This window comes from Dasypus novemcinctus, chromosome 18 (genome assembly GCF_030445035.2).
Source record: "Dasypus novemcinctus isolate mDasNov1 chromosome 18, mDasNov1.1.hap2, whole genome shotgun sequence".
In the NCBI taxonomy this organism is placed as follows: domain Eukaryota; kingdom Metazoa; phylum Chordata; class Mammalia; order Cingulata; family Dasypodidae; genus Dasypus; species Dasypus novemcinctus.
The window spans coordinates 34,414,974-34,433,683 of record NC_080690.1 but is presented as its reverse complement, the minus strand read 5'-3'; the positions used below and the strand labels follow the sequence as shown (position 1 = coordinate 34,433,683).

At 36.5% G+C, this 18,710-nt stretch overlaps 2 protein-coding genes and 1 pseudogene across 8 annotated transcripts in view; 1 reads left to right on the top strand and 2 right to left on the bottom strand.

Moving 5' to 3' along the window:
* OGFOD1 (2-oxoglutarate and iron dependent oxygenase domain containing 1) overlaps window positions 1–13,226 on the top strand; it is a 31,556-nt gene extending 18,330 nt beyond the window's left edge. For 3 of the 6 annotated variants that reach the window (XM_004456565.5, XM_004456564.4, XM_023588260.3), the window contains exons 4-13: window positions 1,074–1,174; window positions 4,019–4,135; window positions 4,774–4,865; window positions 5,070–5,198; window positions 5,496–5,609; window positions 8,321–8,400; window positions 8,683–8,996; window positions 11,625–11,747; window positions 12,287–12,345; window positions 12,853–13,226. In XM_004456565.5, coding sequence (XP_004456622.1) covers window positions 1,074–1,174; window positions 4,019–4,135; window positions 4,774–4,865; window positions 5,070–5,198; window positions 5,496–5,609; window positions 8,321–8,400; window positions 8,683–8,996; window positions 11,625–11,747; window positions 12,287–12,345; window positions 12,853–13,014 — 1,291 coding nt within the window. In that variant the 3' untranslated portion in view covers window positions 13,015–13,226. Of the gene's footprint in view, window positions 1–1,073; window positions 1,175–4,018; window positions 4,136–4,773; window positions 4,866–5,069; window positions 5,199–5,495; window positions 5,610–8,320; window positions 8,401–8,682; window positions 8,997–11,624; window positions 11,748–12,057; window positions 12,346–12,852 lie in introns of all 6 variants that reach the window. The other 3 variants (XR_011646292.1, XR_011646293.1, XM_058279995.2) reach the window with 2 other exon arrangements.
* On the bottom strand, window positions 212–650 carry LOC131274326 (small ribosomal subunit protein uS9-like; annotated as a pseudogene).
* Window positions 13,227–17,295: 4,069 nt separating the features above from the next.
* BBS2 (Bardet-Biedl syndrome 2) overlaps window positions 17,296–18,710 on the bottom strand; it is a 35,507-nt gene continuing 34,092 nt past the window's right edge. For both annotated transcript variants that reach the window (XM_004456563.5, XM_071209158.1), the window contains exons 16-17: window positions 18,462–18,610; window positions 17,296–17,773 (exon numbers count right to left, since the gene is read on the bottom strand). In XM_004456563.5, the coding sequence (XP_004456620.1) occupies window positions 17,667–17,773; window positions 18,462–18,610 (256 nt within the window). In that variant the 3' untranslated portion in view covers window positions 17,296–17,666. The remainder of the gene's footprint in view (window positions 17,774–18,461; window positions 18,611–18,710) is intronic.

Here is an 18,710-nt window from a genome sequence, read left to right as displayed (position 1 = left end):
CAAGTGTTCATTAAACAGTGGTATTAGTATTAATGCTGAAAACCTGTCTGAAAATCAGTAACTTTGGAATGGAACTTTGGTGTGGTAAATTGTTAAGAAAAAGGATGGAAACCTCTTATGTGTTTTTTTGTTTTGTTTTGTTTTGTTTTGCATCTTAAAATCCCACAACCCTTGTTTATTATAAAGGTAAACCCTTCTCCTTGTTCTGGGCTTATCGGTAGGATTTCTGGTAGTGAGCACAGGCACCAGGGCCTCTGAACTTCTTGGATTTGCAGCGATGGGGTTCAGCCCCAGCAGGGTCCGGTCATACTGGATGAGGATGCCTTTGATCTCCTTCTTGGAAGCTTCATCCACGTATTTCTGGTCATAGGCCACCAGGGTTTTGGAGATGGACTGGCAGATTGTGTTAATCTGGGCCACATGACCACCATTCTTCACACGGACGCAGATGTCCACGCCAGCAAACCGCTCTTTGCCCAGAAGCAGAATGGGTTCCAGAGTCTGATTGCAGCATGCACGACTGGATGATCTCCAGAGGCCACCCATTCACCTTCATCAGGCCGTTGCCCCTTTTACAGTGCACCACTGTCTATAGCCGTCTTCTTGCTTCCAAAGACTTGCACCGACTGCAACCGGCCCTTGGACGGCATGGTTGCAAGCTTAAACACTAGCTCTTTACTGTGCTGCGCTGTAACCAGAAAAGCTCTTATGTTTTTTAATGTAACATTTTTTGTGATCTATGTATCTTCAAAAAAAATACAATTAAAAATTTAAAAAAAAAGAAAGAAAAAGGCCAAACCACTTACATGATAGGCCATACAATAAATTTAGGAGGAAGAAAATACTGAGAAAATAAAATTAAACATTAGAGCAATAATATGCTGCATTAGTTATAGATTTATATGTATTTTTCTAGGAAAATTATTATTAAATTTATGCAAGTTTGAACTGCGTAACATTCTCAGATTTGGATATCTTGAATAAATGGGACCTCTAGAAAAGAAATAGGGTGGCATAGCTCCAAGGAGAGCCCATACTATGGCATAACAGTTATCTGTTGTTTCTGTTTCTAGGAAAGTTTTGTTTGAAGACTTCCGGACCTGGCTTTCTGACATTTCTAAGATTAACCTGGAATCAACCATTGATATGTCCTGTGCTAAATATGAATTCACAGGTAAGGAAGCTAAAGCCTGATGTCTGTGAGATTTAAAGGCTTTAACTAAACAGTGATGGAAAAATAGCATCAGTGTACCAAAATTCTAGACTACATGTGCCGCCATAGCATCAGGATCCTCCTAATTAGGAATATCTGATGCAAGATCATATACAAAAAATGCCCACCTTTTTGGAAGGTAGAAGGCAGTGGTTCTCTCTGGGAATCAATGAGAGTTACTGACCATATCTTCAGAAGAATGCTCATAATGCATAAACATACCAGCTTTGCATACAGTATCAGGAAACTCAGAGGTGATATTGTAAACCCTACTCTTAGACTTTCTAGGGAACAATCATCTCCCTTAATGCCATTTTTCCTTTTCTTTTTTATTCTGAAGGTAATAAATGAATACATTTTTTTCTTTTATTTGTTTATTTAAATTGTCTTTTTTTAAAGATACATAGGTCACAAAAAATGTTACGTTAAAAATATAAGAGGTTCCCATACACCTCACACCCCACCCCACTCCTCCCACATCAACAACCTCTTTCATCCTTTGAATACATTCTTAAGGGAAAAAATTCAAAGGAATAGAAGTATACAATATAAACTATGATAGTCCCCTTCACATTCCCCCTGCTCCTCTCTTCTCTTCAGAGGTCTCCACTGTCACCAGTTTGGGGAGCATCCTTCCAGCTCCCTTTCTGACCATATAAATGTCTTTTTGAAAGCAATTTGTTTTATTTTTTACATGGAAGAAAAAGTGTTTTTTGCACTGTGTTGTTTGTTTTTTTACTAAAAATTTTGATTTGGGTGTACTCTCATACACTGTCTTGGAGATGTATAAATTGGTACCAGTTTTTAGAGAAAAAATTGGTGATATGAAAAGCCATAACGTTTATCTTTTTAAAGTTTTTTTTTTTATTATTTGAAATAATTTCAAACTTACAGAATAGTGGCCAGCATAGTACAAATTTTTTTCATGTCACTTGAGCATCATTGCTGAGCTGATACTCCATAACCCCTGAATAGTTCACTAATTCCTACAACAAGAATGTTCCCCCACATTAAAATAATAAACCATTGAAATTAGGAAATTAACATTGATACATATTGCCATCTAATCCACAGGCCCCATTCAAGTTTTATTATTTGGTCCCTTAGAGCAAAAGGATCCAGTCCAGCATTAGCATTGCATATAGTTATCATGTCTGAATAGTCTCTATCAATGCAGAACAGTTCTTCAGTCTTTCCTTGACTTTCAGGATATTTATGCTTCTGAAGATTTGCAAACCAGTTATTTTGTAAAATTTCCCTCAATTTGGGTTAAATTTTGTTGGATTAGCATCTATTGATGTTTCTTGCTAAATTAATTAATAAATTAATTATTACTATGAGGGTTACCAAGAAGTGATTTTCTAATATAATCATTTCCTCTGTTTATTAGTTGGCATTCTACTGTAAAGAAAACCTTTCTCTCTCCCCATTTATGCATTCATTTATTTATATCAGTATGAATTTATAGATTACTATTTATGTAATGGGCTATGATCCAAAACTATCATTACATTGCTATCTAATGCTGGGAAACCCTTCAAATTGACTTCTGTGTCCTTTTGATGTGTCCCCATCAATCTTTAAGAACTTTCTTTCAGTCAAAGCAAGATTTTTCAGGCTTATTTTATATTTCCTGTGCCCTAGACCTGGAATTGACCATTCTTCCCAGAACCTTTTTAGTGAAGAATGACACTTAGAAATCAAGATCTGGACTCTATGTATCTTTGCTATTAGTGTCACTGCTCCCAGGCCCTTTCAGTAGAAAAAGGTAGCATATATGGATGTATTTACATACATACATATATGGCCATATACAGACATTTACATTTTTTGTATTTCTCTATTAATGTATGTTAAAAACTGTGAATTCACACTTACACATTTATTCCTCTAATTCCAGTTCATTACCTTAGGGTTCATTCTAGATTTGTTCTTTCCATATTTGTAATTCCCTTATCCAACAGTGAGAAACCTGGCTCCTGTTATCTTCAATACATTTACTTACTGCAATAGTCTCTCCATCTGTAATCCATCTCATCTCACTGCAATCATTCTTACCCTCCCTGACCCCGCATGGGTGCCTTTGTTATAGCTTTAAGAGTTTAGCTCAAGAAATTAATTGTAACAAGTACAAAAAGATCCAAGTATAAAAATGTACCTTATAGCATTCTTTATAATAGCCAAGAAACTTAATTAACAAGCAGAAAATCAATTGAAGGGGGAATATGCATAACCCATATAGTAAAATAAACATACATCCATTAAAACTGATGTCACGGTGTATACTGACATGGAAAGACACTTGCCCTGTAGTTTTGATTTTTATTGTTTTTGTGGGTGTTTTTTCTGAGGTACCAGGGCCAGGGATTGAACCTGAACCTCATATATGGGAAGCTGGCACTCAACCACTGAGCTACACCGGCTCCCCAAGTTTTTTTGTTTGTTTGTTTGTTTTTAGGAGATAATAGGGACCAAACCCAGGACTTCATACATAGGAAGTAGGCACTTAACCACTTGAGCTACATCTGCTTCCTGCTATGTAGTTTTTTTTTTAAAAAGAAAAGCAAGTCATAAAACTGGTATTATAGGATGCCTTCTTTTTTTTTAAGTGACTGCAAACATATGTAGGGAAAATACTGGAAGAATATGTACAAAAATTTTGCTAGTGCAAAAAACAGGAATAGTGACCTTTTAAAGCTGGAGGACATGAATGTCAGATGGACTGATATTAAATGCCAAGCCAGATATCAGCTGCACACTGTCTGTGCAGGAATCTAATATAAGCTATGCATCAAACTGTTGCAGATGCCCTACTCTGCCATGATGATGAGTTGGAAGGGCGCCGGATCGCCTTCATCCTTTACCTAGTTCCTCCCTGGGACAGGAGCTTGGGGGGCACCCTGGACCTCTACACCGTTGATGGTAAGACAGGTGCATGCTTTCCAAAACCAGCAGCTGTTTCTGAATCAAACCTGAACTGATTCGACATCACCATTCTTACGTACAATATCTGTACTTCTCAGAGGAGATGGAAGCCATTCATTACAGTGACTACCTCACTGTGTGAATTAATGCAAGCCCTAATAGCCACCTCTCTGAGTTATACTTGAAATAAACATTACTCCAGATTGATTGATTAAATTGATTGGATTTAAGATGAGGAATAGTCTGATCCTGTCTCTAAATACTGATCATGCCAGGTTGTATAAAACTGACTGTGCCTAAGAATCTGCCAGGACCAATCCATTTGACAAAACCAGGTGGTATTTTTTGTGTTTTCTTGTTTGTTTGTTTGTTTTTTGAATACCTAACACCAGCGGTTGACTCTGGGAAACTTTCAGCACTTATACAAGTCCTCATCAATAATAGATGGATGGTGTGGTAAGAAAAATATCACCTAGCAGAACAAGCAAGTATGAGTGAATCAGATGGAAGGGTGTGGTATTTCAGGATCTGAAGGGTACATCTAGATACCAGAAATTTGAGAAGTGAAATGAGGTGGCCTGGAAGTGGTTAATGATAATGAACCACATTTATGGATGTGTTCTTTCCTGGCGCAGAACACTTTCAGCCGAAGCAGATTGTCAAGTCTCTTGTCCCTTCATGGAACACACTGGTTTTCTTTGAAGTATCTCCAGTATCCTTTCACCAGGTAAAGACTGTAAACCACAGGTATATAGAGTACTAAGGATCATGCTTTTTAAAGTCACCCATTATGCAAATGACAGCTTCCCATCAACTTACCTGACCAGATTGTTTTCACGCCTACCATGAAAGATCCTGAAATTAATGTGTCTTGGCTTCCGGTTTCTGTCCTTATTCTTGTGTTGATGTGCTGTTCATCTTGTCCTTTCAGGTCTCTGAAGTTCTGTCTGAAGAAAAGTCACGTTTGTCTATCAGTGGCTGGTTTCATGGTCCTTCTTTGACCAGGCCTCCCAACTACTTTGAAACCCCTCTACCTCGAAGCCCTCACATCCCACAAGATGTAAGGATAAATACCTTTATTTCTGGGATTTTTATCATAGCAGCTGAAGCATGATATCTGTTTATCTAATACTAAAAGTAGCTCTTCCTGCCCATGAAACTAGACTTTGAGCTTACCCTTTCTACTTTTCTTAAAGCTTTAGAAAGTATCTTTCTCAGGAACAGTTTTCTAGCACTTGATGTTTAATGGGAGAAACATATAAAGTGATGATTGGCATCTATTTTACTGGTGCAAAATGATGTAAGAACCAAAGCTATAGGAATTATTAACTCACATCTTGCATCTGATACTTTATAGCATGAAATTTTGTATGATTGGATCAACCCTACTTATCTGGACATGGATTACCAAGTTCAAATTCAAGAAGAGTTTGAAGAAAGATCCGAAATTCTCCTGAAGGAGTTTCTTAAGGTAGGCCAGCATATACTGTTCTGTTTATCTTGTTTGGCATCCATTATTGCTTCCTAGTTTTATCATTAGGAGAGTTTGGGGCTTTGTTTTTGTTTTGCTCCTGTTTAGAATGTTTACATAGTTTTCTTCTTCCAGTAAAATATAGAAATGGTGGGATTGATAACCAACATTGGTATCACTTTCATGTTTAGTGTGTTAAGAATCCCTGGGGTATTCACCAGTTCTCTAGTTTAATGGTAAACACACACAAAGGTTTCCATTCTGAGAGGGAGCTGTGTGTAGTTGCCTTTCTATTTATTTGATGAATATGGTGCTTATTATTAGTTTTAATTGATCAGTGTCTATTAATGAATATTGACAGTGATGAAGCAACAGTTCATAGTAAAAAGACTAGATCAGAAGTCAGACCAGCAATCATCATGCCCTGGCTCTGTCATTTTCCTAACCCAAGCAAATCACTCAATCTCTTCTGAGTTTTTATTTCTTCATCAGTTAAACTGGGGTAATACCTGCCTTGCCTGTCCTAAAGAGTTGTCATGAGGGTCAAATGAAATAATGTTTACTGGTAATTGTGCTTCACAATTGACCACAGGTCCCATTGGATCACAATCCCAAGACCTGTTTCTCAATGAAAAAAAAAGTTGGGAGACACTAAGAATACTGTATCTCCCTCTTGAAAAATTTTAGCTGACATGAGCATATTAAAGTTAAGAAGCTTGATCATAAATAAACTTGTTTAACCCTTTTTAATTCAGTTTACTTAAACCATGCTACAGAATCCTCTTTCACATATTACAGCTGTTAGAACTAATGTTTTCAGAACATTCCTTAGGAAACTTTAAACAAATGTAAAGCCTTCTTTTTTTTTTTGATGAGGGACAAATGAAGTTTATTTAACATTTTAGTGTCTACTTTTTTAAACTTTCCATTGCTTTACCCCTTTTTTAAACAATCAAGAATTTGCTAAAAAAAAAATAGTTGCTAAACCATTGGATGAAAGTTATATTAGCAAAAAAAGGGACAACAGGCTTAGCACTTTTATAGATGTTGAATAAAAAAATATTACCCAAGTATAAGTCATCCAACTTTAATGCAATGGAGTCAGAAGAAACTAAAGAATAGGTGTTCTGATTGGAAATTAAAAGTTGATATATCTTCATAACAAGTTACCTTACCATGTCCTCAGTTGTTACTGACCCTGTCATCAGATGGTAAAAGAATCAATGTTCTAAAAAAAAATCACTCTGTAAGTATTCAACATTAGGGATCAGGTTGAACTTCCATTGAACTTTCTGTTTGTTGATTAAATTTTTCAACTTGTATATTTAACCCAATGTATTTTCCATATTGAAATGTACCTTAGAATTAATATTTTCTATAAGTTGTCACACTATGGATTATCTGCAGAATAGCGATTTTTTTCATTTAATTATGCGACACACAAATGCTGACTTTATATATTCACATACAACTTTTAAGTTTACATTTTTAATGTAAAAGATTGCTGACTCAGAGGAACTGCTATAATTTCAAAAGTTTTTTTTCATTTCTTCCTTTATACTCTAAAACATTGTCATTATGTTGGTTGATGAGATAGGCCCACAGAACCATGGTGGTGTCCAAGGTCAGTCCAACTTTCAGCAGTCAGTATTGCCATGTGGCAGCTCCTGAACAAAGAACTTTGCCCATGCTAAAGGACTGCTAGGGAACCCAGCCAAGCCCATCAGCTTGGAGAAGGGATACAAGCAACACAGACAGCAACATCTTGCGGGGCCTGTAGCATCTTGTGAAGAACATTCCAATTGATGAACCACCTTCTTTTACTAGAATTTAAAAATTTAGAATGCTGATTAAATGAGGGGAACAGGCTGGGACCTGAAGAATCTTTATTGTAATACAGATATTTTCGTTGTAATGGCATTAATTGACTGTAATGCAGTTTAATGTTTTCCCTCACAACATCTTGTGAGTTAAAGAGTCTGTATTTGGGGAAGCAGATTTGGCTCAACTAATAGAGCATCTCCCTACCATATGGGAGGTCCAGGGTTCAAACCCGGGGCCTCCTGACCCATGTGGTGTGCTGGCCCACATGCAGTGCTGATGCACTCAAGGAGTGCCGTACCACACAGGGTTGACCCCTGCATAGGGGAGCCCAACATGCAAGGAGTGCGCTCTGCAAGGAGAGCTGTCCCATGTGAAAAAAAGCGCAGCCTGCCCAGGAGTGGCACCACGCACACGGAGAGCTGACACAGCAAGATGACACAACAAAAAGAGACACAGATTCCAGGTGCCACTGACAAGAATGCAGGCAGACACAGAAGAACACACAGCGAATAGACACAGAGAGCAGGCAATGGGGGGAGTGGGGAGGCGGGTATGGAAGAGAAATAAATTCAAAAAATAAAAAGAGTCTGTATTATGGTCCTCATTTTAGAAAACAGGAATTTGAGTGGATTAGCAATATCACATAAGATTACAGCTAGTTAAGGGACTAGTCCAAATTGGAACTCAGGTCTATTAGCTAAGTCTAAGTCTCCAGTCTTTGCTCTGGCTTCACCATTTCAGGAGTAGGGGATCCTGTGAATTAAAGAGGTAAGATACCTGGACTTTTTAGGAACCAACTAGACCGATGTTCTGTAGAATTGCTACACTTACAAGACCAATGTCAGATCATAGGAAATTTGCTCACTCTTTATTTGCTCATTTTCTAGCCTGAAAAGTTTGCAAAGATCTGTGAGGCTTTGGAGAAAGGAGATGTGGGATGGAACAGCCGAGGTCCCCCTAATAAAAGGTACAATCCATCATCTAAAACACTTGCTTCTGCACTCAGCATCTACTTTTTTGTCTGCAAGACTTATCTCCAGTAATAGGACAATATTTGCCCTAATGATGTTTCATCCCCAGGGACAACCAGTAGCAGCCCTAAAAAAATCTCACAGTTGTAACAACTTGAGTTTAGTAAGCTATACCAAGATTTAGGTAAATGGGGTACAAAGCTAATGATCAGCTTTTATTCCTTAAGTAATTTTATATCTGTGGCTTTGCTGAACACTTTGACTTTGTTGCTTTCCAGGTTTTATGAGAAAGCTGAGGAGAGTAAGCTTCCTGATGTACTGAAGGACTGCATGAATTTATTTCGCTCCGAGGCACTGTTCTTGCTGCTCTCCAACTTCACAGGTCTGAAGCTTCACTTCTTGGCCCCTTCAGAAGAAGATGAGGTTGAAGACAGAGAAGAGGGAGAAGCAGCCTCTGCTGCAGATAGCACTGAAGAAGGGACTAGCTATAACTCTTCTGAGGCAGAGAATAATCAGGCAGCCATCAGCAACAACAGCGAAAAGAGTAACATAAAGATAAACTCAGAGCCAGAGGAAAATGAAGCAAAGGATGGTAAGTTGTTATGATTTGTCCTTATTTACCATTAAGCATTCAACATTCAATCCTTTCTCCATTAACAAGTAATTCTTGAATGCCTACATGTCTCTGTTCCAGGAGCTGGATAGCAAAATAGACAACGTCTCTTCTCTAGGAGCTTCTATTCCAGTAGGAGAGGATAAACATATATGTGAAGAACAAGAAAATCTCAAATAGTGTTAAGTGCTATGCAGAACATTTTAATAGTGGTGTTGTGTGATAAGATATGATGAGTGACTCTTTGGTAAATGGGTGATCTGAAAAAGTCTCTCTGAGGAGATATCATTTAAGCTCAGATATGAATGACAAAAAGAATCTGCAGGAGGAACAGCTGTACATTTTATTAGGCTAAGAATAGTACAAAAGATAGGGAGGAAAATGGCTGTAATTGCTTACAATTACTCTAAAACATAAGAACATAAAGGAAAGGAAGTTTAGCAAAATTTTTACAAGTAGAGGAGGTTTAATCATCTATAAACACAATGGAAAAAAGAAAATATAGGAAATTTAAGAGAATACTTCTATGGAAATGTTGGCACTGTTAATAGAACAGGTACAAATTCAACTTAGATGTTTGAGCTCCTACTAAGTCACATTAGAACACGTTACCCAGTTTTTCTCTTTAGTTTTACCATCCCTGCTCCCACTCTTCAATTTCTTGAGGACTCTGTGCAGTTAGGAAAGCAGAGACAAGCAGTAGATACCTGTGGAAACAAAGCCAACAGTGTGAGATGCCAACTATAGGCAATAGAATTCATATTCTGTGGCCTCCCAAAGCTGATTGTCCAATCACTTTGATCACCACAGTTTTTAGAAAAGCAAGACTGGTGGCTTCTTCTCTGCTATTCAGTACACAAGACAGACTTTCTCTGAAAGGTTAATTTTTCTTACTTATTGATCCTGGTATCTATACCTTGAGCCTAAAGGAATCAGGGTAAAGATTTGGAGTTTTTGTCTTTTGCATTTGTCTCCTTCTGTTCCTTTTTGGTTTCATTTCTATGGAAAACCTGCAACTTAAAAGAAAATCTCTGTGGGCAACCAAAAGAAACTTTAGTCTATTATTAAGCATCCTCTCTATATGCAAGGCCTGGTCCAAGCAGAATGGAGAATACAAAGATGAATGAAGTAAGTTACTGTTTACAAAGTTTACCAATTGAAGAAAAGCTATGAAGTTGCTGAGGCATATGATGACAGTGTTAAATGTTGGCATAACTAGAGCACATCTAGTAAAATGACCAGAAAAGACTGATAATTTTAATATGTCTAATATTAATATTATGATATTATAAAAATAACACATGCCATTTTTAGAATGTTTGGAAAACAAGTAAAAGGAAAATAATAATCACCTACACAAGGATTTTAGAGCATATCCTTCTAGTCTTTTTGTTATGTAGACATATTCATGTGTACATTTATATAGATGTGTGTGTATATATGTACATATATTTTTAAAGGAGTTATACCATATAAACTGTTCTATAATCTTTCTTTTTTCTACTTAATATCTCGGGGAAAAAAAAGTAAAAACAAAAATAAATAAATATCTCATGCCCCTCTTTTTTTTTTTTTTTCATTTGATAGCCTTATAGCAATGTAACAGGTCTGCACAACTCCTCTGATTAGGAAGCCCTTTTAAGAGTTCATTTCTAGAAGCTTTCCTTTGAAAGTTTTGACAACCACTGTTTTACATTTTAATTTTTAGTGACTGCAAAGTATTTCATTACATAGCTTTAATCAGTCCCAGATTGGGCATTTAGATTGTTTCTAATTCTTCGCCATCATAATAAACAATGATATATCCATTATTTCTTCAGAAGAGCTTCTTAAAAATCCAGATGTTGTCATCAAAGCCTGCACAAAATTTTTAGGCAATTCTATCAACTTGACATCCAGCAGCAAGTTGTTTTCCTATTTCCTTGGCAAACTTTTCCAATTTTCCTTATTTTGTAGGTAAAAATTGCATTTTGCCTTTCTTTGATCAATAGTGCTTAGTTGTACATTTTCCCCTGTATTTATTGGTTTCTTGATTTTCTTTCATGAATTGCCTCTCATGACCTCAGCCTATTTTTTCCTTTGTGATGTTTATCATTTTCTTAGAGAATTGTAAAAAAAAAAAAAGGTATATATGAATGTTAGTCTTCTCCTCTACATGTTATAATAGTTTGCTTTTTAACTTTGTTTAGTATATTTTAAATTTTATAAAATGTTTTCATAAGTAGAGCTATCTTTGCTATTCATAGCTTCTATGTTTGGTGGGAACATGCTTAGAAATCTCCTCCCTACTCCAAGATTAAATAAAATAACTTTCAGGTTTTAATGTTTGTTTTGTTTGCAGCTAAATCTCTACTCCATCTGAAATTTGTCCTGTAAAGAAAAAAATAGAAATTCAACTTTTTTCCCCCAAAGAGTCAAACCCAGTTAATTCTGACAATCATTTTCAAGGCTGGACTGATATAGGACCTCAGCTGAAAGTTTCAGGGAATGGTTTCCCTTTAGTGCTACATCATTCCTAATTATCATCTCCCTGCAATTCAGCAGATGTATCAAGGTTATTTGTTTACCCTTGGCTAAGTTTTATGGTACTTCTGGGTTTTTTCTTAGAATCAAGTGTTCCCACATGCCAGGGAGAACTAAGGCATTGGAAGACTGGTCACTACACTCTAATCCATGACAACAGCAAGACTGAATTTGCCCTGGACTTACTTCTCTACTGTGGTTGTGAAGGTAAGAGTGAAGAAGGAAAGTAATGGGTTGCTTCCTTAAGAGGAGCAGTCTCTCTTGAGTGACCTTCTCCATCTGAACCAATTCGGGAAAAATTTGCCTCCCCTAGGATCCCAATGGCAAGATCTCAAAGTTGTAAGGGATTTTGGAGGGCATCGAATTTCAGTCATCTAACTAGTAGGATTTTCATCTGTGATTAGGGTATGGGGAGATGGACTATACTATTAATTCCCCAAGTACCCTCCAGCTCTACAGCTTTTATGTAATTGTCCCTCTGGGTATATATTACATTTAATTCTCTCTTTATTTTCAGTTCTTATTCAATATTGGTTGAAATAAGCCCAAATTCCAGTTCAGCTACCCCAGGAGATTGAGGGAATCTGTGATAAGTTGGATGATAAATTCAGCCTCACAAGTTATAAAGTTGGCTACTACTAAACTCACAGCTCCTCCAGTTTTAAACAGCATGAGATCAGTGATTTAAGCAGATTATATAACTCTTGAAGGAGAGCTTTCTGAATAGTTTGTTTTCCCCTCGTAAGGCTGGGAGCCAGAATACGGTGGCTTTACTTCCTACATTGCCAAAGGTGAAGATGAAGAGGTAAGTTGATTTCTAATAGAAAAACTATGCTTATTTGTTCTTGAGGAAGGTTTCATTCTTCAGAGACCCAATTTTTATGACCTCTGCCATTGTCCTTGGCTAATAAATCCATGTTGGTCTGCCTAACAGTAGTTCTGATTTCTAGCAGAAAATTCTCAGCAGGGAATTATGAAGCTAAAGGATAATAAGCGTTTATTCTACTTTGTCAGGTCTTACTGAGAAATTACAAATAAATTAAGAGCCAATGGTACAGTCCTATTAATCTTTCAGTGTAGTAAAAATAAAAGCATTAGGTAAACCATTTCTGGTTATGTGCTGGAATGGAGCGTGTTGGAAAAGTTGAATAGCCAAAGCAAAAGCTCTTCCCTTAAAAAGGATTTTGCAAAGGATTCCCTATCCTCAGTCTAAATACTTGATATGGAAACCATCTGTTCAGTGATGAATCATTGAGAAAACAGTGTAAATTAGCTCTGTGTTCTGATGTGTCATTATATTTGCCTATTTCAGCTGCTAACAGTGAATCCAGAAAACAATTCTTTGGCATTGATCTACAGAGATAGAGAGACTCTGAAATTTGTCAAGCATATTAACCACCGAAGCTTAGAACAAAAGAAAACCTTCCCACACAGAACAGGTTTCTGGGACTTTTCATTCGTCTATTTTGAATAACAGCGCTGGGCAAAGCTGAACAAAGAAGTAATCCTTCATCAGGGCTGGGAAGTCTGGAAGAGCCAGGCTTCCAGAGACCTACATGGTGGTCTTACATGCTGCATTTTAGTTGTTCTGTAACAGGACTCATAAATTGTCCTCAATTTACACCTTGAGCTTGAAGCTAGGTACTTATCTCTTGATTAAAAAAAAGAAAAAAAAAATTTTTTTAACTTTGTTTTTTGTTATTTTTGGCTTCATTAGTGATTTTTTTTTAATACTTACAAATGATTGCAGATTTTGCCCTTCCCAATCACACTGGTTTGTAAACTAGAGTTTTACGTCCTGTTCATGCTGGGCCTTAGTGTTCTGACATGATTTGAATCACTATACTTCCTCCTATTGCCTGTGGCTTCGTTCTGCTGTAACTCCCACAGGACAGTGTGGACATGGATGTTGTGTTCCCTTGGAAAACATCTGGCCTAAACCACAAGGCCCCAAGAGACTTGGTTGGTGAGAGAGACTGCTTTCGCCATGTGTAGGCGTGTTCACTGGCCTACTGCCTCTCCATCTTGGAGTAATAGCTTTTGTATTACTAAATGATTCTATCCCCTCACGTGGCTTTCATTTTCTTGAATTTATTTCCTGAATATAGTAGGGTCAACTATAAAACCAGCTAACCAGCTACCTTTTTTTGTATGACATTATTTTTTGTTTGTTTGAATGCTAAAAAGACACATCAAATTACCAAGATGGGAAACAGATGTAGCTCAGTGCTTGAGCGCCTGCTTCCCATATACAAGGTCCTGGGTTCAATACCTGGTACAGCCTAAAAAACAAAAAAATACCAAGAGGCTGTCCATTTTGTTACATCTTTTTTTTTTCTGAACTGTCCTTGGGGGTTTTATAACTATCTGTTATAAACTATCTGTGTGGGTATTAGATGTTATTCTATCTTTAGTTGAAAGAAGCTGTTCTCATTCCAATCCAAGATTATCCCCGTTTCCTTTGTCTTTTTACATTTATTTCTAGCCACTTCAGGGCTTTTAGTTTGTTTGTTTTTACTAATTAATAGAAAAAACATTGGGCATTTAAACTTCTCACCTTTCTCTTTTATCTCCTAAACCTTTGGGTCTTAATTCTTTTATAAAGTTTGCATTGAAACAAAGAGAATGAATTTCATTTTCTGCCATTTAGTTGATGGTTTAAAATACCATCAGTAAAAAAATCTTTTAGCATGTACACCCAATATATGGATATTGATTTATATATTTTACACATATACTACCATTCAATATTATAAAATAAGCACTAATTTTTAAAGGATAAGTTAAAAAGATACACCCATAACTAGTTCTAATATTGTCTTCCCACACCTTAATGGACCGTTTTACATACATACTAGAGACCACATTTTTATTAACTGCAGTGGACTGATGCTCAAGTGGAATTATAAATACTTTGTTACTAATGGTAGAAATTTCAAAGCATGCCTTCTTTTAAATGTCTGTAGATTGAAGATCATACTTGTAATATTACTTTCATTCACTTATATGCTGATGTTTTAAAGAGTGGGAGAGAGGGCTGAGGTTATAGCTAACACCCCATCAATGGCATGTAACTCTAGGAAGGGCCAGGGAAAAGTTTTGGGCAGGTGAAGCTGCCATGTGTGCCAAACTTGGAAAATAGTTTAAGACTCATGGCTCTAGGCAACATCTAAGAGGTCACCCAGCTTTCTACTAGACAGTGAAATCTAAATTTTGGCATACTATACAAGAGTTAAAATGTGCTTATTAGTTTCCCCTTTGTTAACATGTTTATGAAATCTACATACTATAAAAAGGGATTAGGTGTCCAAGGGGAAAAAAGCCTTGGGAGCCAAACACTGATGTTGCTGTCAGTTACATCATCTCCAGCAGCACCTACTGGACTATGAACTAAAAGATGGGCATCATATACCTCTTTCAGATAAAAACTGGATGTTCACCTTTATGATAGATGACATCTTTCTCTTAATTCTTCACCATCAACTTCCAATTGTTGTAACTTACTTTTGTAAAGGGAGATTATTTGGCCAAAGCAAATAGCTTTTTTTTTTCAGATTATATAAATAATACATGTTCACTATGGAAAATTAAAACACATATAAACTAAAGGTCACTTGAAATCCCACCATCTTATGACAACCACTGTGTTGCTTGTAATGTATCAAGTTAGCTAAACTGAACTATATTTCCCAGAATTCCTTTCCCTTTGTTTCTGGTTAGAGCAAGCCACACATTCCTTGCAAGATCTGGAGCAAAATACTAAAGACCAAGCTGCAATGGGTGGCTTCTTGTACTTCAGTTTCAAAGTAAAATTAGAGATAATTTAGTTATATAATCACAGGATTCTGAATTAGCAGATTTGCAAAAGCTACTTAGAAAATCTGAAACATTAATGACCATGTTGAAAAACCATTCTTGAAAACACTTCTAGGGTTATATAATATAGTTTCAGGTTTATAGACAACAGACAATCCCATGAAGAGTAGCAAATGCTATCCTGTGCTTTCTAGGCTTAAAGCTGTAATGATGCAGCCCCTGTTTTCACTTAATGTAAGAGGACTGAGATTTATACAAGCAAATACATATCAGAATATAGTTAAGAGTTAGGGAATAAATTTGGAAGAAGGAAAGATCTCCTGAGGAGAGAGCATTTCAGCTAAGCCTTGATATTTGGATAGGCAGACCTGGTATTTAAAAAAAAAAAAAACTATTAAAACCATATTCATTTTTTAAAAAATAAGTATTTGAAATGTGACGGGAGGGGGATGTGTAAATTTTTAACAGAGCACTCTCAAATGCTGAAAAGCTTTCTCTAAAATACCAGAATCCTCAAGAGACCACATAGAGCAAATGCTGTTAAAAACTATCAAGGAAATGGAGAAAGAGGACACTAACCTCCTCGTTTACATTTCAGAGAGATGCTTCTAGTTCCTTGAGAAAGACAGGCTGGGTAAGATTCTCTTACATCTCAAAGGAGCAGGGAAAGTATTTATAAGTTTTTTAAAGAATGCTAGAAGGGTGGGGAGGGAGGAAGTCTCTTCCCCTTTTTGCACCAGGGAAAATTTATAGGTTTTTCATTTTCAATTCATACTTACCTTCACACCATACAATTTAAAACTAGAAGCCACTAGAGAGTTCAACTTCAAAAGGTACAGTTTAGGCTATGGCTAAAACAGAAAGCAGACTCAACAATGGGACTCTGAATTTGCCAGGAACTCCTATCTGAAAGCCAATTCATCTCTGAACCTCAGTTTCTTCATCTTTGACAGATATAATGGTATTTTACTATTTCAGGGATTACCAAAAAATAATACATATTATGTAAATGTCTCTGAGATTACAGGTTGAAAATGCAAAATAAAACTATTGTAGTGCATATTCCCATAAAAATTAAGATGCCAGTAAAGCTCATGTTTCAGAAACAGAAGAACCCTAAGTGGCCAAATGGAGTAGACTAGTAAAATTAATTTACACTAACCTCAGGAGCAGGGCACCACTCCCTCTAACTACTTATGAACAGTATGAAGACATGGCAACTGACTACTATTTAGTCATTAAACCTATCCTGAAATCTACCTTAGGGCAGAATTTTAGCTCCTAGGGGAGGGTTGCTATCTGTTGGTATAAGCATCAGCTCTCTCCTCTTCGGTGCAGCCAGATTTCACTACCTTGCCTCCCTTGCCGTGGCTAAACTATAATCAATAGAACGGGAATGGAAATAATAGGCTATTTCCAGGCCACAGCTTTTAAAAGATGTGTTTCCTCCTGGTTCTCTTTTTCCTTTTCTACCTGCTCTAAGTAAGTAACTGAAAGGCCCTAGAACAGGCCTTTTCAAATAGGGTTACAAATGAGAGAATTAAAACCCAATGTCCTTAGGTCTCCATTATATACAAAGAAGATGAGAGTATGTTCCTTGGGCTTATTTCTCTAGAGTACCCACACTGAGAAAGACTGCCCTAGAAGATGAGGGAGCTATATGATTTAAAAAACCTGGGTCCCTGAACAACTATAAAGAAATCTTTATATAAATGAAAACTAAATGATTCATAATGAATTTTGATGTCTATCTGTTACAGCAGCTAGCTTTACCCCCACTAACAGATCACCCTAAACTGATTCTCCTTTAAACCAAAATTGGTACATACATGTTCTTTCCATGATTAAAAGGAAGACACAAATATCCATGTTTTTATTTCTCTCCACAAAATACAAATGATTTATAAAATTCTGATAAAGCTAAAAGCCAACACAAAGGTCAACATCTTTAAATTTTAATGAAAAAGCACATTATCTATTTTTAAATTACAAATACAATTACAATTTCAAGAAAAAAGTTGTATCTATACACTGACTTTACATAATAAACCCTTGCACTTTAAAGCCCTTTCAAAGGTCTTCATCTCTTTCTCTACACCAATCTAGCATTGTTCTGCAACAGGATTACTGATTTAAAAATAGAAAGTGAATACATTTTTCCAATGAAATGTTTTATTCACTTGTACAATTCACCAAGGTTGTTTTCATTCCCAGCACACTAAGTTTACCAGGATGTGATCCAAAGCAAACCTGCCTAGATGTTTTAGGAAAAACATTTTCCAGCACCTGTGTTATTTATCCTTTCCTCTCCTACGAAGAAGCTGTCCCCACACGCATTATTCTGAACAAGGTATTGATGTTGTTACTTCGAATGGCATCCCGACAAGCAGTGATCACTTGATTCTTTGGTTTTCCAACTGTATGAAAAGAGGTTTCAAATTAGTATGATCCAAATGATTACTAAAGATAAAATTATAAATCAGACTCCAGTTTTATGTTAAAACAACATAAAATGGGATGTAAAGAGGTATATGAAGTGCAAATGTAACCAAATCTCACTACTGCCTAAAAAGATAAGTTTGTGAGGGAATCTATCACAAGCCAAACATAGAGGCCAAAAGTCAGTTTTACAGAAAAGGAACAAATCTACAATTAACCTAGAAAGGCTACTTGTAAAGGCCAAAAGCATTAACTCAGAACAAGAGCATTGTTATAAATCTCTGGCTTTATTTTTCCATCCTTTGAGTTCATCCTATTTTGGTTTTTTTCTAAATTTTTAAGTTGGGTGCTTAACATTATTTTTCAGTCCCTCTAACAGGGGTCTTTAAGGCTATACATTTCCTTTTGGGTATATGTCACAAGGTTTCTTTTGAGGATGCAGCAAGATCTAAAGAAAGGGGCCAAAGACTTTCTTTCCCTTTGAAGTTTGGAGACAAACTCAAGTGAAACAATAGGCTGATTGACTGAAATTCAAGGTACTGGTGCCAACCTGAGGGTTAAAGGAATGTACTCCAGGCTCCAATATGAATTCCTGGGTGCTGACCACCATCTTCAAAGGATTCTCACCAAAAAAATTACAGACAGATATGCTACGAAGAGACTTACCACGCAGACGACCTGCTCTTTGTATTGCTTGATTTACTGCTTTGAGGTTTCCCAAGAGCTCTGTGTGATTGTTACAGCGAATTTTATACCCATTTAGCAAGTCCTTATTAAGGTCATAGAGTTCCATATAGCGATTCTTCATTGTTTTCCTGTGTAAATCAGTATAAATATAACATCATCCTATCTCAATATAGCAGACTTAAATGGAAAAACTTACAAACTTTTTAAGCACATAGCTGTATTTCCATT